Source organism: Astatotilapia calliptera, chromosome 19 (assembly GCF_900246225.1).
Source record: "Astatotilapia calliptera chromosome 19, fAstCal1.2, whole genome shotgun sequence".
Lineage (NCBI taxonomy): Eukaryota > Metazoa > Chordata > Actinopteri > Cichliformes > Cichlidae > Astatotilapia > Astatotilapia calliptera.
This window is the reverse complement of record NC_039320.1, coordinates 24,461,704-24,489,690: the sequence shown is the minus strand read 5'-3', so window position 1 is coordinate 24,489,690 and position 27,987 is coordinate 24,461,704. Positions and strand designations below refer to the sequence as shown.

General features: G+C 41.4%; 3 protein-coding genes across 4 annotated transcripts; 1 reads left to right on the top strand and 2 right to left on the bottom strand.

Moving 5' to 3' along the window:
• Positions 1-44: 44 nt before the first annotated feature.
• pcnx4 (pecanex 4) lies at positions 45-15,500 on the top strand. 2 transcript variants are annotated; one of them, XM_026151814.1, is made up of 11 exons: positions 45-213; positions 868-1,426; positions 1,730-1,909; positions 7,928-8,466; positions 8,591-8,691; positions 8,951-9,073; positions 10,440-10,800; positions 12,929-13,032; positions 13,114-14,219; positions 14,328-14,514; positions 14,684-15,500. In XM_026151814.1, exons 2-11 carry the CDS (start codon positions 951-953, stop codon positions 14,933-14,935), a joined length of 3,429 nt encoding a protein of 1,142 aa, XP_026007599.1. In that variant the 5' UTR covers positions 45-213; positions 868-950; the 3' UTR covers positions 14,936-15,500. The 2 variants fall into 2 exon arrangements, with proteins under 2 accessions (XP_026007599.1, XP_026007598.1); XM_026151813.1 differs by having other exon boundaries at positions 868-1,648.
• LOC113011939 (dehydrogenase/reductase SDR family member 7-like) lies at positions 15,223-20,976 on the bottom strand. The gene is made up of 7 exons (XM_026151817.1): positions 20,399-20,976; positions 18,979-19,131; positions 18,649-18,755; positions 17,333-17,572; positions 17,092-17,214; positions 16,797-17,009; positions 15,223-15,933 (listed from the first exon to the last, which is right to left on the bottom strand). Exons 1-7 carry the CDS (start codon positions 20,547-20,549, stop codon positions 15,892-15,894), a joined length of 1,029 nt encoding a protein of 342 aa, XP_026007602.1. The 5' UTR covers positions 20,550-20,976; the 3' UTR covers positions 15,223-15,891.
• A 236-nt stretch (positions 20,977-21,212) lies between these two features.
• dhrs7 (dehydrogenase/reductase (SDR family) member 7) lies at positions 21,213-26,241 on the bottom strand. The gene is made up of 7 exons (XM_026151815.1): positions 25,948-26,241; positions 25,164-25,316; positions 24,899-25,005; positions 24,456-24,695; positions 24,163-24,285; positions 23,847-24,062; positions 21,213-21,967 (listed from the first exon to the last, which is right to left on the bottom strand). Exons 1-7 carry the CDS (start codon positions 26,075-26,077, stop codon positions 21,926-21,928), a joined length of 1,011 nt encoding a protein of 336 aa, XP_026007600.1. The 5' UTR covers positions 26,078-26,241; the 3' UTR covers positions 21,213-21,925.
• Between the last annotated feature and the right edge of the window lie 1,746 nt (positions 26,242-27,987).

Here is a 27,987-nt window from a genome sequence, read left to right as displayed (position 1 = left end):
CCAATCAGAGGCGCCGCGCTCTTCTTTCCTCAACTCTCATTGGTTAGAATCTGGCTGTGTATCATGCCGATGTTGCCTGGCTTTCTAATGGTTAGCTGGTAGCTAACGGTAATGTTGGCAATTTCCGCCCGTTTCTCCATAATATTACCTTATTACATCTTCAAATACTAAAAAAGACAAAACTGTCTGCAGTTGGCTATTCGGCTGTTAACGGTAAGTGTATCTCACATTGTGGCCAACCAGCTGTTATTCACCTGTTAATAATAGTAATCTAGCACATAGTCAAGATGAAAATACTTGGTGCCTTCGTTAGCTAACAGTAATAGAGCTAGCTGAAATAAAGGGACAAAAACTATGCCCAGTGCTCAGTGTTCTTTTACCTGGTTTAATTTTGTGAAGCGAGACTTATGATTATCCCTGCTAGCTTAGCAGGTTAGCCCACGTAAGCGCACCCACAAGCTACTGTTGCTGTGTTTTGTTTTCCTGGCAACTGACTAGCTGTGGCTCTTGTTTGCCATTCCTTTTTGTGCTGCACATTATTAAGCGGTGATTTTACGTGGTGTCTTAAAATTGAGTTTCCCCTGATGGAAAATGTGACCCATTGATGTGCTGTTGTAGATAAACAGCTTTAAAAATTATAATAATAGTGTGGTTGTAAGGAGTAACATTTACCTGAGCTGGAGGAAGGTATTCTCAAATAATGATGATGAATGTACTTCACTGTGAAAAATATATTTGTTGTGGCTTATTTAGCTCTAATTTGTGTAATGAGACTACAAAAAAGCACAGGATGGAGCTCCTATTGTATGGTTTCTTTGTCTTATTAGTGCATCTAAACTTTGTTCATTAATTGTTCCTCCATTGCAGGGTGCTTCACTGTTTCTGAGATGATGATGATGAATGGAAACTCTCCTTCAGGTGTGTGGAGATGACCTACCACCCTTTTGGGAATGGTCAGAATGGGGCCAGATGTGCCCCTTCTTAATGAGTACAAGCAGGAGTTCTTCTGGAAGCGCTTCCCCCAAACTGTGTTGGGGGGTCCACGCTTCAAGTTGGGCTACTGTGCCCCACCTTATGTATATGTCAATCAAGCAGTGTTGTTCTTGACACCATGGCTTTTTGGGGGCTTCGGGACCCTGCTCAGTCAGTTGCAGCTGCTTCAGGAGCTCCATGCTGCGGTGCTCTCTGGTATACTTATGTGTGGGGCTGCGGCGGGTGTCCAGGCCCTGGCGCTGTATGCTGCACGGAGGAGCGGCACAGTGGAGAGACTTGGTGCATCCAACATCCTTGTTGATGAAGAAGAAGTGGAATTTACCCACTGTGTCAGCACAGAGACTGTTCGATTCATTGCTCCTGGAAAGCGTTTTGGGCTTAATGTGGTGCTGCATACAGTGCTAGCTGGGGTGCTCTGTGGCTTTGGGACATGGTATGTGTTCCTTGGCAGACTCACTGCTCTTTATGGCAGTATTGGTGCATCTCTGGTGGTCTTCGTCCTGAGTTGGGTGACGCTGTGTATAGCTGAATATTCTCTCATTGTAAATACAGCTACAGAGACAGCCACTTTTCAGGCACAGGATACTTACGAGATAACCCCACTCACGCGGCCTCTTTACATTTTTATTTTCATTGCTGTGGATTTGGCTGATAGGTGAGTGACAAAATTAATGATTTTATTAAAGTACTTTGTGTTTTCTGTCATAATAATTCTGACATGTTGCTGTGATTATAGGTACTCTGATGCTGTCCCTGAACTCCATCTGGCCAGCCAGGTTCTCCACGTGCTGTTCCTCTTTCTACCTCTGCTGTGGGCGTTTGGTATCCTGCCTCCCCTGGATGCTCTGCTCCTCTGGGGCATGGAGCAGACTCTTGTGTTTGGCTTAGGAGGCTCACCCATGTCCAGCAACCTCAGGTACCACTGAAACGATTAGCTGACATCAAACTACAATTGAAAAATTACAGTTGTGGTCAAAAGTTTACACAACTGTACACTTGTAAAGAATATAACATAATGGATCTACTGAGTGTCCCGTTATTTCTAAAACTCTGATTTTTCTCTGATAGAGTGATTGGAACAGATACTTCTTTGTCACAAAAAACATTCATGAAGTTTGGTTCTTTAATGACTTTATTATGGGTTAACAGAAAAAAGTGATCACATCTGCTGGGTCAAAAATATACATACAGCAACATGAATTAGCAATTTTGGTGACTTAGAAAGTTGTCAGTGAACTGAGCTTCATAGCATGGCCTCTTAACTTCTTGTGAGTGATTATGAATGACTACAGCTGGTGACTTCTCTTAGACAGGTTAAATAGGGCTCATTGGATACTAACGCCCACAAATGCTACAATGGGAAAGTCAAAGGAGCTCAGCATGGATCTGAAAAAGCGAATTATTGACTTGAACAAGTCAGGAAAGTCACTTGGGGCCATTTCAAAGCAGCTACATGTCCCAAGAGCAACAGTGCAAACAATTGTTTGTAAGTATAAAGTGCATGGCACTGTTTCGTCACTGCCAAGATCAGGAAGAGAACGCAAGCTATCACCTGCTGCTGAGAGAAAATTGGTCAGGAGGATGAAGAGTCAACCAAGAATCACCAAAAGGCAGATCTGCCAAGAATTAGAAGCTGCTGGAACACAGGTGTTATTGTCCACAGTTAAACGTGTTTTGCATCTCCATGGACTGAGAGGCTGCCGTGCAAGAAGGAAGCCCTTGCTCCAAAAGCGGCACCTTAAGGCTCGACTGAAGTTTGCTGCTGATCACATGGACAAAGATAAGACCTTCTGGAGGAAAGTTCTGTGGTCAGACTAAACAAAAATCGAGCTTTTTGGCCACAATGCCCAGCGGTATGTTTGGAGGAGAAAAGGTGAGGCCTTTGACCCCAAGAACACCGTGCCTACAATCAAGCATGGTGGTGGGAGTATTATGCTGTGGGGCTGTTTTGCTGCCAATGGAACTGGTGATTTACAGAGAGTAAATGGGACAATGAAGAAGGAGGATTACCTTCACATTCTTCAACATAACCTAAAATCATCAGCATGAAGGTTGGGTCTTGGGCGCAGTTGGGTGTTCCAACAGGACAATGACCCCAAACCAGAGGTGTGGACTCGAGTCACATGACTTGGACTCGAGTCAGACTCGAGTCATTAATTTTATGACTTTAGACTTGACTTGAAAAAATGTTCTAAGACTTGTGACTTGACTTGGACTTTTACACCAATGACTTGGGACTTGAATTGGACTTGAACCGGTTTACTTGAAAAGACTTGATATTTTACCCCAAATATAAAATTTAACATGCATATTATATAGAGATTGAAAATGTGACGTCATTCACGGGTAGAACCGCAAAGGATTCTGGGAACTCGTGGCAAGCGGTACTAGCGCACGCAGGCTTTCAATTAAAATCAGTCACACAGCGATAAAAAGAAACACAAAAATGTCAAGAAGCTGTTGTATTATTAACTGCAATAGCCGGTCGCATGACAGCCACGGGAAGCCGACGGGTAAAGAGATCGGTTGTTATCGGATTACGTCGTTGAAGAGAAATTGTTCGAGCCATGTTTCCGAAGTAACAAAGAGGCGACGGATGGACTGGATTGCAGCCATTCAAAGACCAAATATAACGTCCCAGAACACTCCAGCTCACAGGTTAGTCTGCTCCAAGCATTTCCACAAAGGTCAGTCTGCTGTAGTAGTTAATACGTCATTTTTCTTAACATAATTGGTGATATAGGTTACAAGCAAGTCTGGCGCTGAACAGAAATTGTCGCGCTATGCTCCTTTGTTTATTGTGCATAAATAGTGAATTGTCCTGACACAATATTGCGTTTCGCTTCTGTTATTATGGTACATTGACAAAAACATATACTTTTATTCACAGGATAAAACAGTTGTTTTGTATCACTAATTGCCCAGTACAATTACAGCATACAGTATTATTGTCACTGCTACATTTCTGTAACGCGTACCAGAAATTATTTCCACTGCTAATTAATTACCATTGAGCTCAAAGGTCCTATTAATAAACGGTTAACGAATGTGTATTTATGACGACGATTTGTGAGACTGGTAAACTTATGATATGTACGATGGTCTTTACTTTCTACACGGTGCATTTCAAGGTCCTGTACCCATCCGTCGGTAAACTGTACCTGGGCTTGTTGCAGTGACCGGAAGTTAGTAAACTTCACGAGTGTATGCGCTCACTCCAAGAAGCGTATAATTATAAATATTAGGGCTGCCACGATTAGTCGACTAGTCACGATTACGTCGACTATCAAAATCGTCGATGACTGATTTAATAGTCGACGCGTCGTTTGAAGCTTTGTAAGATCACAAAAGACGCAGGAATAAGTAGTAGGATTTAAGAGTGTAATAACGGACTGAAACAGAAGATGGCAGCACTGTATGTACAAGGATGCCAGCTGCCGTTAAACCCCGAAGAAGAAGCAGCTGTGTCTCAGAATTCATAGCGCAGCCCAGCTCAGTTTCCAACAACGGTGTCCTGTTATATTTTAGATAGCAAGGAGTTTATTAAATTTTAATGAAATTTGCAGATTGTTTCGGTGAAGTTTAATAAACTATCATCTTGTCTTTATTTTTAGTTAGCACAGACCTTAAACACTTAAAGCTGTAAGCTAATGATAGTTATATAAGAGCAGATGCTGCTGGTGCAATAAGCTGTAGTTTTACGTCCAATGGATGATGATCTGATTAGTCGACTAATCGCAAAAATAATCGGTGACTAGTCGACTATCAAAATAATCGTTTGTGGCAGCCCTAATAAATATGCATATAAATATGCTACGATGAGATAGCTGACTTTATCTAACTAGCAAATGTTTTCCAGGCTACGTTGGTGATGCAGTTTTTTTTTTAAAATGATATTTAAAAAAAAAAATCATTTATTTATGTATGATATTTTTGTCATGCGATTTTAAAGCCGGTCCTACAACCGCATCCAAGAATAACATGCAGCTTATCTCAGAACCGTCGGTGAAAATTATTCTTGGAGCTAGGTTTCTCAACCACCCAGGTTAGGAGGGAACTGAGGAGGATTAATGGCAAGAAGGCAGCGGGCCCAGATGGCATCAGCTCGAGGGTCGTCAGGTCCTGCGCGGACCAACTGTGTGGGGTGATGGAGCACCTCTTCAACCTGAGCCTGAGGTTGGGAAGAGTCCCACAACTCTGGAAAACCTCCTGTGTTGTACCAGTGCCAAAGACTTCACGCCCCAAGGACCTCAACAGCTACAGGCCGGTGGCTCTGACATCCCACCTGATGAAGACCCTGGAGCGGTTGGTCCTGGCTCAGCTTCGGCGCCTAACAAGCTCATCACTGGACCCACTTCAGTTTGCCTACCAGCCTGGCATTGGAGCGGATGATGCCGTCATTCACCTCCTACATCGTTCCCTCGCTCACCTGGAGACCGCTGGAAGCACTGTGAGAATCATGTTCTTTGATTTCTCCAGTGCCTTCAACACTATTCTTCCCTCGGTTCTGAAGGACAAGCTGGTGAACTCTGGAGTGGACCATCACCTCACTACCTGGATCCTGGACTACCTCACCGACCGACCACAGTATGTGAGGACTCAGGGCTGTGTGTCGGACAGGGTCGTCTGCAGTACGGGGGCCCCACAGGGAACGGTTCTGGCTCAGTTCCTCTTCACCATCTACACTGCAGACTTCTCCCACAATTCCACCCAGTGCTTCCTGCAGAAGTTCTCTGATGACTCTGCAATAGTCGGCCTCATCACTGATGGGGACGACAAGGAGTACAGAGGACTGACTCAAGACTTTGTGGACTGGTGCCAGCTGAACTACCTCCAGATCAACGCCAGTAAAACCAAGGAGCTGGTGGTAGACTTCCGCAGGCACAAGCATTCTCCACTGCAACCACTGAACATCCAGGGTATGGACATTGAGGCTGTGGACAGCTACAGGTACCTTGGTGTTCATCTGAACAACAGACTGGACTGGACTCATAACTCAGACGCCCTCTACAGGAAAGGGCAGAGCAGGTTGTACCTGCTGCGGAGACTCAGGTCGTTTGGGGTGGAGGGCCCACTCCTGAAGACCTTCTATGACTCTGTGGTGGCTTCTGCTATCTTTTATGGTGTGGTCTGCTGGGGCGGCAGCATCTCTGCTGGGGACAGGAAGAGACTGAACAGGGTGATCCGAAGGGCCAGCTCTGTTCTAGGATGCCCTCTGGACCCAGTGGAGGTGGTGAGTGACAGGAGAATGGCGGCTAAGCTGTCATCCCTGTTGGACAACGTCTCCCACCCCATGCAGCAGACTGTGACAGCACTGAGCAGCTCCTTCAGTGGGAGACTGCGGCACCCACGGTGTGGGACGGAGAGATTTCGCAGGTCTTTCCTCCCCACTGCTGTCAGACTCCACAACAAAGACTTTAACTGAACAAACACACACATCCACACATGTGCAATAACACTAAGTGCAATAATCCTTTCTGGCATCGTTGTATTTTTACTCAGTTGTATATAGCATTCATATTCTATTTTTAGAGCTGCATTTTAAAGAGGTGCAATTTCACAATTTGTGTATATTTTCTAAGTTCACTATTTTGTCATGTGTTGAGAAAAACACAGATTTAAAAATTACATGGTCTAATATTTACATTTAGCATATAACTGCAACATGCTTTTTTTTTTTTTTTTTTTTTTTAAAGACTCGAAAGGACTTGAAATTCAAAATTTCAGACTTGTGACTTTACTTGGACTTTTACACCAGTGACTTGAGACTCGACTCTGACTTGCCTGACATTACTTGACTTGAGACTTGAGGATAAAGACTTGAGACTTACTTGAGACTTGCAAAACAATGACTTGGTCCCACCTCTGCCCCAAACACACATCAAAAGTGGTAAAGGAATGGCTAAATCAGGCTAGAATAAGGGTTTTAGAATGGCCTTCACAAAGTCCTGACTTAAACCCCATTGAAAACGTGGACAATGCTGAAGAAACAAGTCCATGTCAGAAAGCCATCAAATTTAACTGAACTGCACCAATTCTGTCAAGAGGAGTGGTCAAAGATTCAACCAGAAGCTTGTGGATGGCTACCAAAAGCGCCTAATTGAAACGAAAATGGCTAAGGGACATGTAACCAAATATTAGCACTGCTGTATGTATATTTTTGACCCAGCAGATGTGATCACTTTTTTCTGTTAACCCATAATAAAGTCATTAAAGAACCAAACTTCATGAATGTTTTTTGTGACAAAGAAGTATCTGTTCCAATCACTCTATCAGAGAAAAATCAGAGTTTTAGAAATAACGGGACACTCGGTAGAGCCATTATATTATATTCTTTACAAGTGTATGTAAACTTTTGACCACAACTGTATATCATTTGTTTTCACTTTTGAAACAATAATATTGTAAAAAAGTCATGTGGGTCATTCTATATCCTGAGATTAAAGTGGACAAACTCTGTTTAGCATTTCAGTATTGTAAGATGAGGTATGCATTTGTGCTGAGTGTTGGTGTGACAATAAAAGATGCTAAGAACTGGATGAAATGGTGGCAGATCATCTGCTGTTTTGACCCCTGAAGGGAGCATCCAAAAGAAAACGAAGCAAAACAAAAGAAATTATAGTAACTCAGAAGGTAAAACTAGATAACATTTCTAAATTGCCCATAGGTGTGAATGGGAGTGTGAAATGACTATCTGTCTCTCTGTGTTAGCCCTATATCAGACTGGCAACCTGTCCAGGGTGTGCCACGCCTCTCTCCCTATGATAGCTAGGCTAGGCTTCAGCCGCCTCCACGATCCTGATAAGGATAAGCGCACGAGAATGGACGGATGGATGAATCAGATTAAATGGTTCCACTGGCAGTGTTTTATTACCCTGTTTATCATCAGCCCTAATTTTTTTGTGTGTGTCTGTGTGTGTGTACTGTCTCACAGGCTGCTGTTGATGTTTGGTGTATCCGCTGGCGTAGCTGTATGTAATTACTTCATCCCATCAACACTTGGTGTGGTTCTCCTCTCCACTGCTATGGGATTTCTCTTGAGTCTGGATCTCAGCCAGGTTGGCACACTCTGCAGAGGTTCCAGGTCAGCCTTTGGGGACCGCGAATTGCTCAGAGGGGGGCCGTCACCTCCTCCTCCAACTTCCTTTGGCTGGAATCTAGGCTGCAGGGAAGTACTGCTATATTTGAGCTTGCTACTGGTGGCAATGGCAGAGGCAGGCGTTTTGCATCACTTCATCGGATCAGCTCAGTCCCGCAGCCTGATTACAGGACCCCAGGCTCCTGTCAGTTACCTCCTCCTCATACTGTTCTGCCTCTGCTGGGCTCTCAGAGAGATCCAAGGGGCCTATGTATTTGGAGGGGTGTTCCTCAATCCCCTGTACCCTAAAGGGATGTCCAATGTGCACATTTTTAAACAGAGAAACAGAGGACTGTACATTGCTGCTGCAATCAGAAGAGTCCTTATTTACCTGGGTGAGGTTTTGAGGTTTTTATAATACATATTGGAAGTCACCTTTTGTCCAGTGTTAACAGTTTTCTCAAGTGTGAGAATAACTGTATTTGAATGTGTTTGATCTGTGTGTGTTTTACTTCACAGTGTTTCCATTTGCAATGATTGCTTTCCTGGCTATGGATAAGTCTCTGCAGCTGCTCCACACGGTTTCCCTGAGCGTGGGATTTACTCGAGCCTTTAGAGTGGTATACTTAACATTTATGCTTGCTCACAGTCAAAATAATAAAAACTTGTAAAGCAATTTTGGGGAGATTTTAAACTGGGCAACAACCTAAATAACAGATCTTTGTCAAAAGAAGACTGAAAAGGGTGACACTGGAAAAACGGGTCCTCTTGACAGTTATTTATCCTTTCCTTTTATCAAAATGAAAATAAAAATGTATTAATCAGTGAGCGCCTCTTGCTTGATTTTAACAGCTTCTCTTTATTATTGTTGTTATGCAGGGATGGCAGAGTTCAGAAGATGCTCTGCTCCAAATGGTGGTGGTGATCTTGGTGCGGCTTGCAGCTGGAAACAATGTGCTGCCAGGGTGGGATGACTTAGGTACCGGAGTTCAGCTTCTTCTGGTGAGGTCAAAGTTTTCACCCACCATAAGTTCTTCAGTGCACGCTTTAAAATCTGACCCTTAAATATAAAACAGTGAAAAATGTCACAATTATCTGTGCTTTGACCAGCGCAAATAACTCTTTACTATCCGGATTGGGGCATCTTTGTATTTTTCTACTTGCCCTGAGTTGAATAACTCAGTGTGGCTTGTTTTGTTGTCGGCTGTTGATATTGAGAAGAAAATAACATTAGAGATCAGGGATAGAAGCAGCAGCTTCCAAATGCAAGTGCCTCATTTCAAATCAGCTCTCAACATGTTACTAGCTTTGATAATGAATGGCCAAGCAGGGTATTTTGGACATCTTTTTCGTCAACAGTATTTTCTACCTCCTCCTGGAGAATTAAGAATATACACTATCAGGCTATATATATCCATAGCTCTGGTAAGTTCTGTGTTTTCCCTATGGTCTGCATCTTGGAAAGTGCTTAGTGTGCCTGGTAAACCTCCAAAGCAAGACACTCAGGAGGGATCCTGATCATATGCACAAACAGCCTCAACGAGCTCCCTTTGATGTAATGGAGCATTAGCTCTGTTTTGAAGTTCCCCTGAAGACTCACCTTTAACGCGGTGCTAAGGTTTGTGTGTCCTGCTGACCCTAAGCCCTAGAAGCTGTGTTGTCCGGGGCAGTAGTTCCTGGCAGGGTTTTCCAAAGTAAAAAAAGCTGAATAGAAGCTGGAGCGCTTTGTTCCAAAAAATAAAAAATAAAAAAATAAAAAAAGTAAACCAGGGTCCCCTGAACCCACAACCGGTAAGAAGAGGTATTGGGACCATGCTTTGCGGCTTCTGCATTAACCTGCAACCAACTTTACAAAGTTTAATGTCGGAGGACTTAAGTGTTCTGACCCCTGCTGTTGCAGATTGATTTATTTGACACGTTATCCTCAGTTTTTTTTGACATTGTTTTTGTACTGATTACATGAAATGTTCCTCTGACACCTCATAAAATATATATATTAACTAATTTGCCATTGAAAGCCTACTAGGACTAACATTTGAAGCACTTTTTTGAACTGAGTGCTTTCAGTCATATTTCAGGCCTGCGTGTGAAACAAAATCACTGGGTGTGCATCAGAAATTAGTGAGGGTGGATCTCTGCCTGTGCAGCTACCCTTGAAAAACCCTGAAACTAATCTGATGCTCATCAAATCATATCTTTATTGATATACTGAGGTGTCAGAACTCAGCATTAGGGGTAGAGGGGGAGGTCATCAGCTTTTGCCCTTTTGGGAAAGAGAGTTAAAATAGCCACACAGCCATAAATTTAATGCCTGCATATTGGACATGTAAGATTTCGCTTCATATTTGCTGTTGTCTTTTGGCTACAGGTGGGCCTCCTGTTTGACAGAGTAACCCAGTTTCTAGCCAAGCTGAAATTCACCCTGATTGTGTTGGTGACATCTTGGACAGAGAAGAAGCAGCGCCGTCAGTCGGCTGGAACTCTCCTGGCTCTGAACGCCTCCCTATGCCCTCTGGTCCTGGCTGTGGTGATCGTCTCTGCCCTGCTCTCTGCCCCTTTGCTGCCCCTGTTCACTCTGCCCATCTTCCTTGTGGGGTTTCCCAGGCCTCAGCGAAGCTGGCCAGGACCCGTGGGCACTGCCTGTCCCTGCCCGGATTCTGTCTTCTACCAGCAAATGAGTGGAAGTCTTGCCTGTGCTCTGAGGACGGCCTTTGCAAGAGGGTCACTGGGTTAGTTGTTCGTGCCTGAAATTTTTTTTTCTTTTCTTAATAAATAAGCCGCTGATACAAAATCTATGTGTTAGAAAAATACAATTGTAGCATTAAGATTAGGGCTGTGCGATATGACCAAAATCTCATATCCCGATATTAAGACATCTATCGTCCGATAACGATATAAATCACAAAAATTTAACATTTTCAGTAAATTCTGTGAATCTCGGGCAGCTCGACTTGCGTGAAGTGTTTCCAGCTGGCGATACATGAAACTATATATTTTTTGACATAAGTTGTAAAGGCCGCCGTTTGCTTTGTGAGTATTTATTACACGACGTGCTGCGGGGAAAAGCCTGTTCTAACATTTGAGTCTAAGGTTTATTTTTTAGCACCTGACGGCTCTTTTTTGCTTCTCATCCGTTAATATTCTGCATACTCTTTTATGTGATTCAGTTTATTTTGAAAAGTCTCAACAGGATCTTGAGCTTTATTGTGAAAGGTTTATGTGGAAAATAAACAAGCGGACACGCAGTGGTTTTACCGTCTTTGTTACTAATGACAACACATAAAAACAGGCGCTTGTCCGTCTGTAGTGTGGTTATATTAAATATAAGAGAAAGAGAGAACTGTAAGAAATTAATATAGCCACTACAGTGACCATCAAAACCATGAAAAAATATTGCCATAAACGTTTATTTTGCGACACCACACAATAAACGATAGCGTAAAATGAAACGATAGACGTTTTTATATCGTCATCCGATGTATAACGTTATGTCGAACAGCCCTAATTAAGATAATGACAAAACCCGTCATGGCATCTAAATTGGACAGCTAATAGTGTTCACTTCCTTTATGAAGCACCTGAAACCTGTTAATTATTAACTAATCAGTCACAGTATCTAAATTTAAATCTGTCTTAAAAGTTGGTTTTGCTTAACTTACAATACACACAGTATTTTTCTCCATTAAGTTTTTCTTTTTACAGCTCTCGGTAAACAGAGGTCACCTTATATAGAAAAAAAGTATATATATATATATGTTTTTTACAACAGTGTGTTTTGACGTGGGCTGTAATTGCAGCAACTGAACTCTTGTATGGGTCAAATGGGGACTGTATGCAGATCTGAAAGCAGTGAAGCATCATTTCATACGGTTACACAGTAAGAGGAATTCTGTTGTGAGCAGACTTTTTGGACTACGGGCAGTAATGTGAACTTACGTGATCCAGTTGAGCTTTCTGTGAAGTGACCCTGGAAAAAAAAAAAAAAAAGCTTGGGTCTCTATTCATTACATCCAAATATTTCCACACCATTAACTGCGTAATACGCCGAGGCTAAACTGAGCTGCTGCTCGGGTTTTGTTCTCTTCCCAATCAGGTGGGGGAAAGAGAGGGAGGGGGGAACATGCAAGTAGGGACTTGTTTTTTATGGACTGATGATTTAAGACTGAATAAAACCAAGGTGATGTAATCAGTCAGTCTTATTGTTTTTTCTGAGCTAGGGAAGCTGTGGCTGTGATGTATAATTCAGAAAAGTTGCTTGTTAGGCTGAAGCTCACAGTCAAACGGTGGCAGTTTGTAGTGTTCTTTTGCTTTGCTCACACTGGGGGCCGTGGTGCAGTGAGCAGGAAAGAAATCTGCCCAGTGTGTCACTTCACATCATGAGGTAGCGGCTGGGACTATTCTAAGATGTCAGCATGGGACATGACATTATCCTTGAGCCAAGCGAGCACTAGTCAGGTTAAAACAAAAGCTTCCTTTCACCTTGCTGCTGCTGTTCATCTGTGTTGAATTAAACGTCTGTCTTCTGTCTCAGAAAATGAAAATCCACCTTTGTACAAAAAGAGCAAAGTTTTAGGGACTAATGGAAAGCTGGGGACAAGAAGAGATTTAATATTTAGATCTCTGTGCAGTCAGCCAGTTAAATCAGTAGCACGACCTTCCTGTACTATTGTACAGGATGCATCTCCAAGCAGCTCATCCAGTAACTACGTTATCCATGTAGTCAGCAGAGGGATGCACAGCTGATACAAAATGAAAGACTCCCATATGTGTGCTACATGTTTTATGTTCTGTGCTCATAGTCACATCTCCTTACATGTTGGATGTATGGATAACTGATGAGTCGCTCTCCATTTTCAGGTTCATTAGCCCCAGGCTCTCATTTTCTTGGCCGCTTTCAGGACCGCATGGTTTGGATAATGATCTTGGAGAGGGGATATGGCTACTGCACTGTCAACATTAAGGTACTGTATCCCTCTGATTGTCTATTAATAATCTATGTAAGAATCTAAAAGATTACATAAGGTGGGGTGTGTTTGTTACAGGGCCTGGAGCTGCAGGAGACGTCTTGCCACACGGTGGAGGCACGGAGGGTGGATGAGGTTTTTGAAGCTGCTTTTGAACGCCCTGAGCGGCTCGGCTTCACCCAGGGCTTCAATCTGCATTGGGGCAATGCCCTCACCCCGTGTGCTGCACTTGCAGTACGGGTCTACTCTGATGCCCGAAATGTGCTGTCTGGTATCATTGACTCTCATGACAACTTGAGGAAACTTCAGGATGACTTCATGAAGGCTCTGATCTGGTTGCTCCTGCGATATTGTGTGCAGAAACATAAAGGATTTTTATGGAGCAGTGAAGAAGTGTCAGCGGTTGGTGGGATGAAATCCCAGTCTTCACAGTTAGCCCAGACAACTTCTAACCAACCACCTGAGGCTGTCATGGTGGAGTCCAATGTGTCTTCTATAAGGTTCAGACAGGACAGCTCCAGTTTGACCTCCTTTGGTGACTGGTCAGATGAGGATGACTTATTTGGCCCTCAACCAGCCAGACGGACAGTTGCATTAGTGACTGCAGAAGCCCAGTCTGGACACGCCACCCTGCAGATGGGGGCCTCTCTGCCGGGCTCCGTGGAGATGGACAGTCTTTTTGAAAACATGGCCCTCTCTGCACTGCAGCCACTGCAGCCTCTGGGACTGGGTATTGGGATGCCAGCTGTGGATAAAGGCCATAACTCAGAGGTATTCGGTGAAAGGTCTGGCTCTCTCCCACATCTGAACTTCAGCTGCCCCCAGTCTGAGGTATTCAACCTACCAAAAGGGTGGAGGACAGCACCATTACTACCATCCCGCTTGCTGTCTCTCAGGCCTTTATTTCCTGAGGATTGGTTTCGATTTACCTTGGGACGCTTTGGGCCTGCTGTGCAGGGTGCAACCTCAGAGGACATGACCAAAGCCCTCAAGGAAGATGAAGCTTTGAAGGAACTGCATATTCATGTTGCACTTTCGTGTCTCATCTCACTGGGGGCAGAGTCTGCCTTCACCAGTCCTAGTTATGTGTACAGGCTGTATTGTGGAGATGTACCGTGGACAGAAGGACTTGAGTGGCTGTCTTCAAGTAAAGAACTTTACCAGCTCACACTTCAGGCTTTCAGGTAAAATTGCCAGTTAGGACCTCTAGATTGTGATTACTATAATCAGCCAGACTTATTTGAGCCAGAGCATCCATAAGAGTTCTGCCTTATGCTTTTGTTTGCCCTCAGGTTCAGTTTCAAGCTGTTGTTTGATCAAGCAAGCCTGGGGCCAATGGAGTCCCCTGAAGAGTTGTTCAGCACTCTGGAGGAATATGAAAGGGACTGGTACATCGGCCTGGTGACAGAGAAAGGCTGGCATGACAGCGTTCTTCAGGAAAAACCCTTTCTATTCTCACTAGGACATGATCTCACAATGGTAATAAGACATAACGAAGCCTCATTTACACCTAAGCTACAAAATATACAATTATAATTACAGTATATTATCCAGTTGACATAAAATTTAAGGTTCTCATAAATCCATGTGTTCAGCTTAGTTTGTTCCACTAGTTAGTTTGTAACATTTTGACTGTCCTTGTGTGCAGGGTACCTACACAGGGCGAGTGCTGACCCTTCAGGAGCAGCTTGTACAGGTGGGCCGTCTCAATGGAGAAGGGGTGAGAGGCCAGTGGGCAAACCTCTCCTGGGAGCTTCTGTATGCTACTAATGATGACGAGGAGCGGTACAGCATTCAGGCCCACCCCTTCATGCTAAGAAACCTAACGGTTCAGGCAGCCGATCCGCCTCTAGGATACCCTATTTACTCATCTGCCCCACTTCACTTTCCTTGCCTCTGAGCTGTGGTTCCATCTTTCAGGTGGGAGTACCACAGAAATTCATGTTTGAACTGTAGCAAAGTCAAGAGAAATCTTAAATCAGGAGTTTTACATTTTAAATTGTTGACTCAGAGTTTATGAAGTGTCAAGTCGGCATGGGAACCAACTTAATTCTTCACATTAATTTGAGAGATGGAGCAGTGGCATCGCCACCAAAGCACAGACATTTGTGTTTATTAATGTTTGTGCTGAAACAAAAGGTGAATAAATTAAGACCCCTCCTCTCCAGGAGACGACTAATAAATACCTCTGGTTTAATTCGACTTTTTAATGTTCATGTGATCCCCCTTCCCATCCTCCCTCACTTTTCCACAAAAAGGAATGAGGATTTTATTGCTTTGTTAAAGAATATCAAGGATGTGCCTTGGGGATGTCTCGCTGTACACGTATGGTGTTTAGTGCTGTTGTTTTGTTTACAATTCACTTGTTTACAATCTAGAATGAATCTGTCCACAGTTTCTTGTACATATTGTTAATTTTTATATGTGTAGCTGTATATACTTACAATAAAAATAGCTTGTCAAAAGCTGTTTTTCATTAAACAAACTTGCCGGGATAGAGAAAACTGAACATAACTCAATTTCTGTAGGCATTTAAAGGGTCGTTGCAGAAACATTGCCATTCTTAATATAGTCTTTATAGCTTGTTGTCCATTCTTCAAGGCTGTGTACCACAAGTTGATTATTGGTTACAAACATTTCATTTAAGATAGGAAGAGGGCACGGAGCTTTCAAACCAGTTATGTCTCTAAATATTTACTTCAAGACTCAATTCAATTTCATTTATACATCGCCAGTTTATCGCCCGCAACAGCCATCCCAAGGTGACATGACATGAAAGCAGAAATTTTGAAAAAAGGAGAAAAAAAATACAAAGTCCAACATTAGGAATGCAATTTCCCCTTGAGGATGTGATTTTCAGGAGGTCTTCGGTTTAGTCAAGTTCGCAGAGTCTGCATCCTACAAAAGAAGATGCTAACTGTCAGCACTTGATTTGCACCAAAAATGAAAAATTATTTTATTCAAGGTTGAAAATTGTCTGAATATATATCATGTTAACATCTGTAAATCTTGAGATACTTTATTGGTCACAAGCATGCCCCTTACATTGCCCAACTATTTCACTGTAGAGGAATGTTTAGATTCTGTAAGTCTTTATAGTGTTTCCTCTTTTTCTTTTGGTCCCAAAATGATCCTCCTTCATCCCAAGCAAGTGAATCCACAATGGCTAGCCAGTAGTGGCATGACCTTTCTGCATGGCCCTCAGCTGTCACTGTCCAGCAGAGGCCACCAGACACACTGGTCAGTCAGTTATCCAGTCAGCACCAGGGGGAAGGAGTCATGCTCACTGTCATACCCTAGCCACTGCCTTCTTCTTATTAGATTCAACCAAGGTCAGTAGAAGCTAGAGCCTCCCAGCTGTTAAGAGACAGCGCTACACACATAGTTCAACTTTATTCAAGTATTTTCAGCCTGTTCACACAGTGAGAACCCACCAGTCTCAGGTCTAATCTAGCACAGCTAACCTTGCAGAATACTGCAGCAGCACAAATGTTGCAGAAAGAAAGGGCAGCATCTGATGTGCCCCAAGTAAAGTGGAAAAAAGCTGCATGTTCACCTGCATGCTCCTGACCAAGTCAAAATGTGTAAAACAAATATTATGAAAAAAGATTTTTACTAACTCATAAAGCCCAAATATATACTCATATTGATCAGAGTATTTGGTAAAAATATGGTGATGTTTGAATTTCTCAGACCTACACTAATGTGTAAATAATATATCTACAAGGGAATTTTGCACCATAAAAACTTTCTGTACCTACCCGACCAGCTTTGAAATTCTGCACCCATTTTCTGCCCAACCTGTCGGACACGGACCAGGCGAATGTGGGCGCATACTGCCAGGTGTAGTAAAGCAGGAGCATGGGCTGCTGAGAGATCCACATCTCCTTGACACCATTGGAAATTCCCACTAGCATTAAACGCACACAGCGATCTGTTGGCATCCTCTTCAGATGTCCAACTGTGGGTGGAGGCTTGAAGTAATGAGAGGAAAACTTGTTACTTAAAACATAGCTTTGAAATGGTTATATTAGGCATATCAACTAAAAAAAATACCTTGTTTATTTCTGCTGTAAAGGCATTTTTGGCGATTTGTGATTGGACGGGCCCTGGACACACTGTGCTAATTAGTATTTTTGGATAGTCAGTCAGCTCAGTTCGAAGGGAATTAAAGAAACCCTGTGGATAATACAGCAGAGATCCAGATCTGTTCCCACAAGCCAACAACTAATACATTTAGTTGAAAAGAATTAAGAGAAATAAAATGGTCATAATCTCCTTTCTGAAATCTCATCACCTGAAGTGCATGCTTGCTAGCAGAGGCACCTGTTGCAAGAGGCGCAGCGGTAAGGCCAAAGAGGCTGCTGACAGTCACGATGCTCCCCCTGCCTCGCTGCGTCATGTGAGGCAGCACCTGCTTGGTTAGAGAGACCGTACCGAAGAAGTTGAGCTCCATCAAGGCCTGGCACACATCCACGCTGGTTTCCAAGAACAGAGAGCGCTGACTTCGACCGCCATTGTTAATGAGGATATCAATCTGATGAGGGATAGAAAAGAACATCTGAAATCTCATTTATTTCAGCTACCTATAGTTTTGTACTTTCTAATTTGTTTTTATTTTGATTCAGTTAGTTTTCAGAGTGGATTTTGTTGTTTCAGTTTAGTTTTTTTTGTGCGAAAATGTTTAGTTTTAGTTTAGTTTTTATTAGTTTCAGTGGAAGCTTTAGTCTTTTTATTATTATTGAATAGAGGACACATGTCTCATCAAAACTATCACAATTGTAAGGGTGAATGTTTATGGAGAAAAAACATTGTTTTCAGCAGACATTTAAAACAGAGTAGCTATCTGAGAGTTTACAACCTCAGAAGAGATGGTGCATGTGGATTTAAAATAACAGTTAAAAGGCTCTGATCAGATGATGACTGCTGGAATACATCTCAGTAGATCTGCTTTTGTAAAAGGGGCACAACAGTGTTAGGCTTTAAAAGTGGTGGAACATGTCACAGCTAACAGGGGGATTTAAAACTGCAGTTTGATCAATCCAAATTTGAAATAGTTCCTGGAAATCGTGGGTGCCACACATGGTTCGGGCTAGAAAAGGAGACAGACAACCAAGCTTACTGTGAGAACCAAGTCCAAAGGTCAGCATCTGGGGCTGCATTGGTGCACACAGCATAGGTAACAAGCATATCTGTGACAGCACACCATTAATGCTGAAGGATACAGATTTTGGATGCTGGTTCCAAACTGACTTCTGCATGTGCTACAAAAGGAAGGTTTTGCAGTAAAAGCTGGAAATACGTTTTGCTATATTTTACCTTAGCCCTTTTTCATGTATGGCATACATATCCAGGTTTTCTACACCTTGTTAAAGTAAAAAGTCTTGAATTTACACACTGTCACAGGTTCTTAGAAAATGACTTGAATAATGAAAAAATAAACTACATCCACAAAGTGAAGTGAAACTAACCATCCATTAAAGGATGTCTTTAAAATAAGACAAAGGTGGTCTCTATTATGTAAATCAAACCCAGTATTTGAATGTTATAGATGAGTTGTTAATGCAACAACAAAAAAATTCATGAAACTATGAGCAACTGCAGTGAGCTTACGTGTCCAAAGTACCCAATCACAGTTTTTGTTTTTGTCTCATGTGACCTCCTCTCCAGCAAATCAAGTGGAAGAACAAGAATATCCTCATCCTTAAGTTCAGAGGTCTCTTAAAGAATAAAGGACAAAAAGCATTCATTTAGTCACTTTTGAGTAAAACTGAACAAACTATAACTGACATCATATGGAAACCTAGTATGTTATTAATGTGTTATACTCCATATACGTCCATGTACCCAAGCTTAAGTGTTCCTTCACATTAAGTGGGTTTCTTTTGGCTGGAATCCACTTTACTTTGATATAATTTGACAATTTAAAACAATTTATCTTACCTAAGCAATGGCGTTTCACTCTGTGTAGCTCATCCTCACGCCGGGCAGACAGGATGAGACGTGAGCCGCACTTTGCCAGCTGGTAGGCCAGCTCTTCTCCAATACCGCTGGATGCTCCAGTGATCCACACCACCAACCCTTTCAGCTTCCTCTCTGGTTGACACAAACCACAACAGTCAACATTTCCTGCTACAGTTCTTTGGTCTTTATAAACTTTCAGAGAGATAGCAAAAACCTAAGGAGCAGCCAAATCCATAATCTGGTACATCGGTAAAAAGGAAATAAAGTTTCACTCCACCATCTGGTGGGGGCCTTTCTGTGTGGAGTTTGCATGTTCTGCCCATGTTTGCATGGGTTCTCTCCAGGTACTGAAGCTTCCCTCCACAAGTCAAAAACATGCAATTAGTGGGGTTAGGTTAACTGTTGATTTGAAATTTTCCAGGGTGTGCATGGAAGGATGGCCATCTCAAAAATACCAAAAAGGCCTGAAAGACCACAGATGAAAACTAAAGTGGCTGGTCACAGTATCCTTTCCTTTTTTTCCCTTCAGTAACATCTAAACAAGTCAAGAGAACTCTCGAAGAGATAGGTGTATCATTGCTAAGCTGTCAAATCAAGAGATGTCTTCATGAATGGAAATAAAGAAAGTTTAAAACAAGTTGGAAACCACTGGTTACACTCAAGTACAAGAGGCCAGATTCCTGTAAGTTTTAATGATACTCTATGCATCATGCTTTACTTTCTAATTATGGTGAAGACTAAAGTGCTCCTTACAAAACTATCTAACAGCATAAAAATAGTTAAAGTTTGACCTATATTTGACTAGCTACAACATCAAACTCCTGCTTACACATTAACATGGCAGGCCTAGTTATAATGGTACAGTATAATCCCGGTTTTATCCCCTTCAGTACAGCACAGTACAGAATGAATTCACACTTCAGGTCTCAGTGCAGGTTTTCAGTCTAATTTAGCTCTCTGTAGCTGTTGTCCTTAACAGTGATCCTTGGGCACAACTTCCCTCTTTAAGGTATCACATTTCAGCTTCACAAAAATCACCGCATTGCTATCAAAGATTGTTTTATTAAGTAAATGTGTTTCTGTTTAGAACAAACCCTTGGCTGACAGACAGTCTGTGCTTTCCCTTTAGGATAACTTTGCACTTAGTAACAGCAACAGGCTCTGAAGAGGCCTCCTGTGACTGCCACTGCTCCCTGATACGAAAACATTTGTGAATAATTGATAAGAGAAAAATGTATGATCTCTTCCAAAATTTGCCTTACTTAGCCTTTGCTGATTAACATTTTTTATTTTTACTGTCCCCAACAGTTGCAGAGATACACATTTGATCACAAATCTGAGCCCCTTCTTTATTAATAAGAAACTTCTCACAGTTCTGGGGGATGGTTCTTTCACTCACCTGGCCTTTGCCCTGTCAGACTTGCCCAAAGCAGAGTGAAGTCTGCATCCGCGAAAATGAAGCCAATTAAACAGACAAGTAAACAAAATGCTATGAAGCAGCTCAGTGCAGATACAGTGCAGGACTCCATTCCTTGTAAAACAACACACATGCACAACCAACAAACTTATGATTTAAGTAACTACACCGCAACCTATAATGAGAGGTGGTTAAAGTGTAACCACTTGTGTAATCACTTCCTCTCTAGTATTTTCAAATTTAAACCTAGAGAGCGATATTTAAAGTCTTTATTCTTCTTCTTCATAATTTTTAAAACACTCTGTGGTTTCTCGACTGATTGGGATCCATTCCTGCCTTGTTAGAGTTCAAAGCTGATTAACTTGTGGGTTCCCACTTTTTACCCCAAAAGACCAAATGTATCATATTTCTTGTGTATGGATCCAAAATGTTAATTTGATGATATTTGAACCATTTAAATATTACTTTAGCCTAGAGACATGGTTTTCCATCATGCTTGAAAATGCACCAAAGTGTCATCAAATTGCTCCCTGGTCATTGTAAGAAGCTAGTCTTTGAGGCCTTTTTTTTTTTTTTTTTTTTTTTAAACTATGAGTCAATCTTGACACCAATAGGAAGGAAGTTGATATCAAGCTTGCCATAAAGAATTTCAGAGGTTATGAAGAATAAGGGTCAAGAATTTACACCAATTTCAAAAGTCTTTGAAACTTACATAGTGGTTGTTGTTTTTCTGTGTCTCAGAAACATGTTAAAAATATATATAATTAAAACTGAAGCTGCAAAGTGCATGAAACACAAACAGGTGACTGTCAGTAAATTCACCATGATTTAGAAACAGCTAAAATTGAGACTTAGTCTCATCACATTAAAATTGTGATTCCAGGGCCTGGACAAAACTGGTAGGCTATTAAGAACGTTATTTCATTAGACGGTTGGTTATTCAGGTGAAGTCTGAGTATGAGTGCCCAAGCGTGATTCCAAAGACTCCTACAAGAAGATTTGTGAAAGAATAACCTCACAAGGATTTTTAAGCTTCTATGAAGACGTGCATTGGATTGGGTCTTGCTGTATCTGCATAGTGTTTGGTGTGATGTTGTGTTGATAATTTTACTTGTCCCTTTAAAGGAAGTGTAAATTTTCTAAGTCCTCTACTCTTTCATATGCTTACAATAAAAAATAAAAAAATAAAAAAAATCGCTCATCAAACAGCAGTTTAATGTTTCATTAAACAACCTGGCCCAAAAGAAAATTTAAAGTAAACTTTATTAGTCATCCAAAAGGTCATTCAAATCTGTAATCATTCTTTAGGCCAAAAAAAAAAAAAAACACAAAAAAACAAAAACCAAAACCCAGGGGAAAAACAGACTAACTACGCCTGAGACAAGAAGAGCTTTTAAACTGAGCTTTTAAACAGTCATGTCCTTGAATTCTTCCTTCTGGATGGAAAAAAAAAATCCAAAGTCCAACTTTAGGAACACATTGAAGTGTTTCTTCCTGAGGACGCAGCTTTCAGGAGGTCTTTGGTTTAGTGAAGTATGCAGAGTCTGCATCCTGCAAAAGGAAGAGTGCGGCTGTCAGCACTGATTTTCTACTTCCCTGAATCAAATCAAAATAATTTAAAGGAAAACGTCCAAATAGACATGCTGTTAATATTTGTACATCTTAAAAAAAAATTTTTTCAAGGTGGTCACAAGATGACGAGCTTTATAGGCAGGGATTTCACTGTTATGCTATTCATGTTTTTTTAGGCTCTTTCTGTTTCAAAATGATCCTTCTGAAGCAACGGCCACCCAGCTGCAAAATGACCTTTCTGTAAATTAACCTCTTTATATTTAAGGTCCAGTGTGCAATTTATATGCATTCTCCTCCCTCTCCGTTAAATACTGACATAATTACACTCACTGGCCACTTTAGTCAGCTGATCAGTAACATAAATATCTAACCATCCAATCACAAGGTAGCAAACTCAATGAGTTTAGGCAAGTAAAGAAGATTCAGATGACCTGCTGAGGTTCAAACAGACCATTAGAATGAGGCAGAAAAGTGATTAGAGTAACTTTGAATGCAGCAGATGTATGAATGTAGCTGGTAAGCGTATTTCAGAAACTGTTTGAAAAAGAGAAAATATGCAGTGAGCTACAGTTCCTCGGGTGAAAATGCCCCATTGACACAATAGGGAGACCACACCGGGTGCCATTTCTTGTCAGCTTAGAACAGGAAACTGAGGCTACAATTCAGACAAGCTCACCAAAGTTGCACAACAGAACTCTGGAAAAATGTTGCCGTGTCTGATGAGGTTCAACTTCTGTTGCTACCTTTGGATGGTAAGGTCAGAATTTGGTGTAAAGAAAATAAAAGGATGGATATTTGGGTTGCTTGGGATCAATTGAGTATTACCCTTTTATCACCGCATCTTCAGACAGCTGCTTGAAGCAGGATAACCTGAGACATAAAGCTCAAATCAACGCAAACTGGTTTCTTGAACATGACACGGGGTTCACTGTACTCAAACAACCTCTGCAGTCATTGAATCCTAACCCAATAGAGCACTTTTGAGATTTGGTGGACTCCAGAGAGTCACCTCATGGATGTGTAGCCAATAAATGTGTAGTAACTGTGTGGTGCTGTCATGTGACTATGGACCAAAATCTCTGAGGAATGTTTCCAGCACCTTGTTAAATCTATGCCATGAAGAATTAAAGCAGGTCTGGACTCTATGTATGAGCTATAGACATTTTTAAAATTCTCACACACTTAAATGACAGGGAGTGAAAAGGACACAAATAAGGCTCAACTGCATAACCAGGGCAAGAAGATAGGATCTATTATTGTGTGGTCTTTACCCTACAATATAAGACACAAGTTTTAGATTTTGTGCTTTATATTAATTTATATATAAATATAATAAAACATGGTTGCATCAAAAATGCTTGAGTGCAGACTCCAGAAACTAATGGATGACATGCAATGGCCTCATCAACCTTTTATGTACCCAATAACCAAGCTCAGCCATGAAAAAACACATCTACAGCAAAGTCTCTATAGCCCGTTTCCCCTCATAACATGTTTTGCTCTGCCTGTTTATCAAGCTGAAATTTGGGGGTTTGAATGCTTTGACTGACAGGTTTACAGACACGGGGAGCTGAACTGGACCTCTTAACTGGGTCTGTGCTGCTTAACATCCCCTGCTATTATGTACAGCCTGTCAGTTTGTGCATTAGTTTTATTAGTCTGCTATTTATCACTAATTAGCATGTTGCTAACTTGAGCCAATATCCTCACCCTCTGATCTAAATATGTTCACTTTTGGCGCAAAAAAAAAAAAAAATCAACATGATGCCTTCAGAATTCCGAGTCCAGAGGCCAAGGCATGCTGTCTTGGTGGCTACACCCATCTTTTACATACACCCTGTGCATATTATGTACGTACCACACCAGCTTTAAAATTTTGAACTCTCTTCCTTCCCAGCAGGTCTGTGATGAACCAGGCAAACGTAGGAGCATACTGCCAGGCGTAGTAAAACAGGAGGAAGGGCTGCTGTGCAATCCACATCTCCTTGACACCATTGGCGATTCCCACTAGCATTAAATGCACACAGCGACTTGTTGGCATTTTGTGTTCCTGGCTTCCAACTGATGCCACAGGCTTTACGTAATGGAAGGAAAAATGGTTACTGAAAGCAAACGTTCTCAAAAAGCACTTATGTCACAAATGTGAAATCGCAACAGCAAATAAAATGCATTACCTTGTTTAGCTCCTCTGTGAAGACGTTGCTGATAATCTGTGATTGGATTGGCCCTGGGCACACCATGCTAATTAGTATCTTTGGATAATCAGTCAGCTCAGGTCGAAGGGCATTGAAAAAACCCTGTGGAAAATACAGCAACACCACTTACCCAGTTGGGACCGGTAATAGTTTTTTTTCCCTTCCTTTGTTCCCCATATATAACTAACGCTAAGTTTAGACGAGATGCAGAAACATTCAATTACATTAAATGAGTTAAATTCAAACCACAGAGTCATGAGAAATCGCATCACCTGAAGAGCATGCTTGGTGGCACAGTATCCTGTTGCAAGAGGCGCCCCGGCGAGGCCGACTAGGCTGCTGACAGTCACGATGCTCCCCCTGCCTTGCTGCGTCATGTGAGGCAGCACCTGCTTGGTTAGAGAGACCGTACCTAAGAAGTTGAGCTCCATCAAGGCCTGGCACACATCCACGCTGGTTTCCAAGAACAGAGAGCGCTGACTTCGACCGCCATTGTTAATGAGTATATCAATCTGATGAGGGATGAAAAAATAAGATAGGATAAAAAAAGTGCAGAAAGATGACGTGACTTGAAAAGTTATCAATCTACAATCTGGTGAAATAGAATTTTAATTGGGTCATTGTTTGATTCCTGGTTTAAAACCAGCATCTTTTAAATAAGTTGCAGGCGTCAGGAAATATTAATGTGGTAATGAAACTAAGAACTAAGCCTTACATTCCCAAAGTAGCGAATAACTGTTTTTGTTCTTTCCTCGTGTGATGTCCTCTCCAGCAAATCAAGGGGAAGAACAAGAACATCGTCATCCTTAAGGTTGGAGGTCTCTTGAAAATAAAAGAATAAAAATGATTCAGCTGATCACAAGCAAGTAACACTGAACTGAAATCAAGCTAATGCCCAGTTGCAACCGAACTGACTGAAAAGGTAAAAAGTTAAAGCACGGATGTTGAATACATAACAACATCATTTTAATTTATCTTACCTAAGCAATGGCGTTTCACTCTGTGTAGCTCATCCTCACGGCGGGCAGACAGGATGAGACGTGAGCCGCACTTTGCCAGCTGGTAGGCCAGCTCTTCTCCAATACCACTGGATGCTCCAGTGATCCACACCACCAGCCCTTTCAGCTTCCTCTCTGGTTGACACAAACCACAACAGTCAACAAGGCGAATTTCTTTTACGACACTTAGCAGTTAGCAACAGAGGAGTCATAAAGATTGCCTGATTTTGTTTTAACTGAATACGGCACTCTTATTGTATGCTCTTACTTTCACCAAAATTATTATTACTTATTTTATCTTTTTCACAGAAGACTCTTGAACTCTTGGATAGTTTTGCCTTTAGTACTTTTGTTGACTACCTGTGGTCACTGTTCAGAAAATGTTCCAGTGCACTAAAATGGAAGACTTTTGACATTCATACAGAGAAATTATTAAGTGCATATTGTAACATTATACGGAATTTGTTGTATGATTACATGTCTATATAATATAAGAAGCTGTGTGTTCTGCTGAGGCTCACATCAGAGTAAAGTTAGCATGGCACACATTATCTTCTAAACACAAATGACGTTTTGCCGTTAAAGAGTTCAGAGGTCAATCTGAGTTGAAGACGAAGCCTTATAAAATCAACTTATTGTTCTTTGACAGTTCAACCGATCAATCACAAACAGAGAGGTTACCCGTGCTTGTCCCCTCATAGGACGGATTCCCTTCGTTATAAACAAGAAGGTGAAGACAACATGTGGTGTGTTTCGTTTGACTCACCTGGCTTGTGCCCCGCTAGACTTGCCCAGAGGAGAGTGAAGTCTGCATCCGCGAAAAGGAAGCAGAGTAAATGGATGAGTAAATAAACTGGTATAAACCAGCTGAGAGCAGACACAATCCAGCAGTCCATTTGGTGGAAGCAAGTGGGCTACAGTACACGCGTATACTTTTAAAGTGGCTTGTCACTACCCGATCCGTACCGGAAATCCGATCGGTACCACGCATGTGCGAACGGTGTCTACTTACGGTCGAAGCATTTTACGATAGTTACAGGTCAGAGTATCTGTTAAGATGTTAAGAATAATAAGTATCTCTTAAAATGTTTGCAATAATGAAGCAGTAACCCTAACCCCATAGCTACAACCAAAACTAAGTTAAAGGATGTCTACGTCACTTCCGCTTTATTTTCTAAATTAAATCTTCAGAAATAAACGTGCTTCTTCCTATCTATCGCTCTTCTCCAGGTTGCATAACAGTATAACAGTTATCTTTTGCAATAACGAACTTGAACCACAGCTGTTACACAGTGTCCTGCAGAACCCTGCGAGTCTCCAAGAAAAACAAACAAAAAACCCCCAAACCCAGCCCTGAGTTTAGATGAGAGAGGATTTAATGGAACAGAATCAGACTCACAATACTTTACTAATCCCTGAGGAAATTATGTGGTCACAGTTGCTCCAAGACAGTAAGATATGTAAGTATAGTATGGCAGTAAGTAAGATGAGGGGATATATTTCAGTAATACAAGCAAACACACGTTTTCCCAGTATGAGGCATTAGCGATATGCAGTTTTGCATGTTGTATTTCATTTTAAAGTAACCTATATCCATCTATTATCTGTTATTATTATTAAAATAACCTATATCCCCCCGGTCATTGGTTTATGCAAGCCTGATGCAGGACGGATTTGCATAGTATAAAAACTGTGATCTTGACTAGTTTAACTAACTGAGGACAGTGTTATTTTCATGTTGGATTTAATGGGTTTAGAAACACTCCAAACTGAAAAACATGCATGTGGTGGTTATTTTACTGGCCAAGTGCAGTTAGACACAAGGCACTTAATTTTGATTGCTTAGCACACTGGACACATTTTGGCTCATGGATGTCTAGTGTAAATGTAATACATTTTAACTCATTTTCATAACATATCTTTTAATTTTTCTTTAAATAATATCTCATTTTTACCAAACAGACCCTTCAGAGTAAATGGATCATGACATGTTACATTGATTCATGTATTGCTCAGTTCCTCTTGATTACATCTTAATTTTCGAGACCCCTGCATCCATGTGAATACCATGCTCATTTAAAGAACTGTCAACCATTAAAGCTACAGCGATGATAAGGGAGTCTAGCAACTCAGCAAGGTTAAAGGGCATTTAAGATAAGATACTACAGTATTCATCCCAGAAGGGAAATTATGCTAGAGCAGCTGTAACCTAAGACAGAATTGCTTAAATTAAATAGAATAGCTCAGTATGACATAATACAACATGACAAAACAAAAATAGCTATAAGGTAAAATACTCAAGAATATAAATTTACATGAAAATAAAAATGTCAAACAATATAAAATGAATGAGCTTAAAAAACAAAAATCAGAAAATAAAATAACAAATGACATTTAAAAAGCTGATTATAATATAACAAGGAACTCAGTAATAAAAAAAAGCAAACAAACAAAGTAAATATTGGTATTGTGTTATGATATATTGAAAAGACTTCCTGTTGGGACAGCAAAGTCAATTCAATCTATTAGAGAAAGTTCTCCCCTAACTGTCCACAGTAAAAATGGTGCAGATGGTGGTCATCTTCTACCCACAGGCTTTTGGATACTGGGTTTGAAAGCCTGTTACAGAAGAGCGAGCAATGCCACACACAACCTCTGTGTCATCTCATTTAACTTTTATGAGACTTGGCCTAAAGATCCTCTGTTACAAATATACCCAGCAAAAACTTGTCAGCTTTTTAGGAAACCCGCTTCTGTAAAAAATACAGTATGACAGTGACTGACCTCAAAGAAACACTCGGTGAAT

Bases quoted from the DNA above. Each gene is read 5' to 3' on its own strand.
- pcnx4 (XM_026151813.1), top strand. From the start codon at position 951: ATGGTCAGAATGGGGCCAGATGTGCCCCTTCTTAATGAGTACAAGCAG. The intron at 1,910-7,927 runs GTACCACTGAAA...ACTGTCTCACAG, and splicing joins CCCATGTCCAGCAACCTCAG to GCTGCTGTTGATGTTTGGTG. The intron at 14,220-14,327 runs GTAAAATTGCCA...GTTTGCCCTCAG, and splicing joins CTCACACTTCAGGCTTTCAG to GTTCAGTTTCAAGCTGTTGT.
- LOC113011939 (XM_026151817.1), bottom strand. From the start codon at position 20,549: ATGTGTGTTGTTTTACAAGGAATGGAGTCCTGCACTGTATCTGCACTG. The intron at 19,132-20,398 runs GTGAGTGAAAGA...TGTGTCAACCAG, and splicing joins TCTGACAGGGCAAAGGCCAG to AGAGGAAGCTGAAAGGGTTG. The intron at 18,756-18,978 runs GTAAGATAAATT...TTATTCTTTAAG, and splicing joins AGTGAAACGCCATTGCTTAG to AGACCTCTGAACTTAAGGAT.
- dhrs7 (XM_026151815.1), bottom strand. From the start codon at position 26,077: ATGGACTGCTGGATTGTGTCTGCTCTCAGCTGGTTTATACCAGTTTAT. The intron at 24,286-24,455 runs GTGATGCGATTT...TATTTTCCACAG, and splicing joins CCACCAAGCATGCTCTTCAG to GGTTTTTTCAATGCCCTTCG. The intron at 24,063-24,162 runs GTAATGCATTTT...CATTACGTAAAG, and splicing joins TCACAGAGGAGCTAAACAAG to CCTGTGGCATCAGTTGGAAG.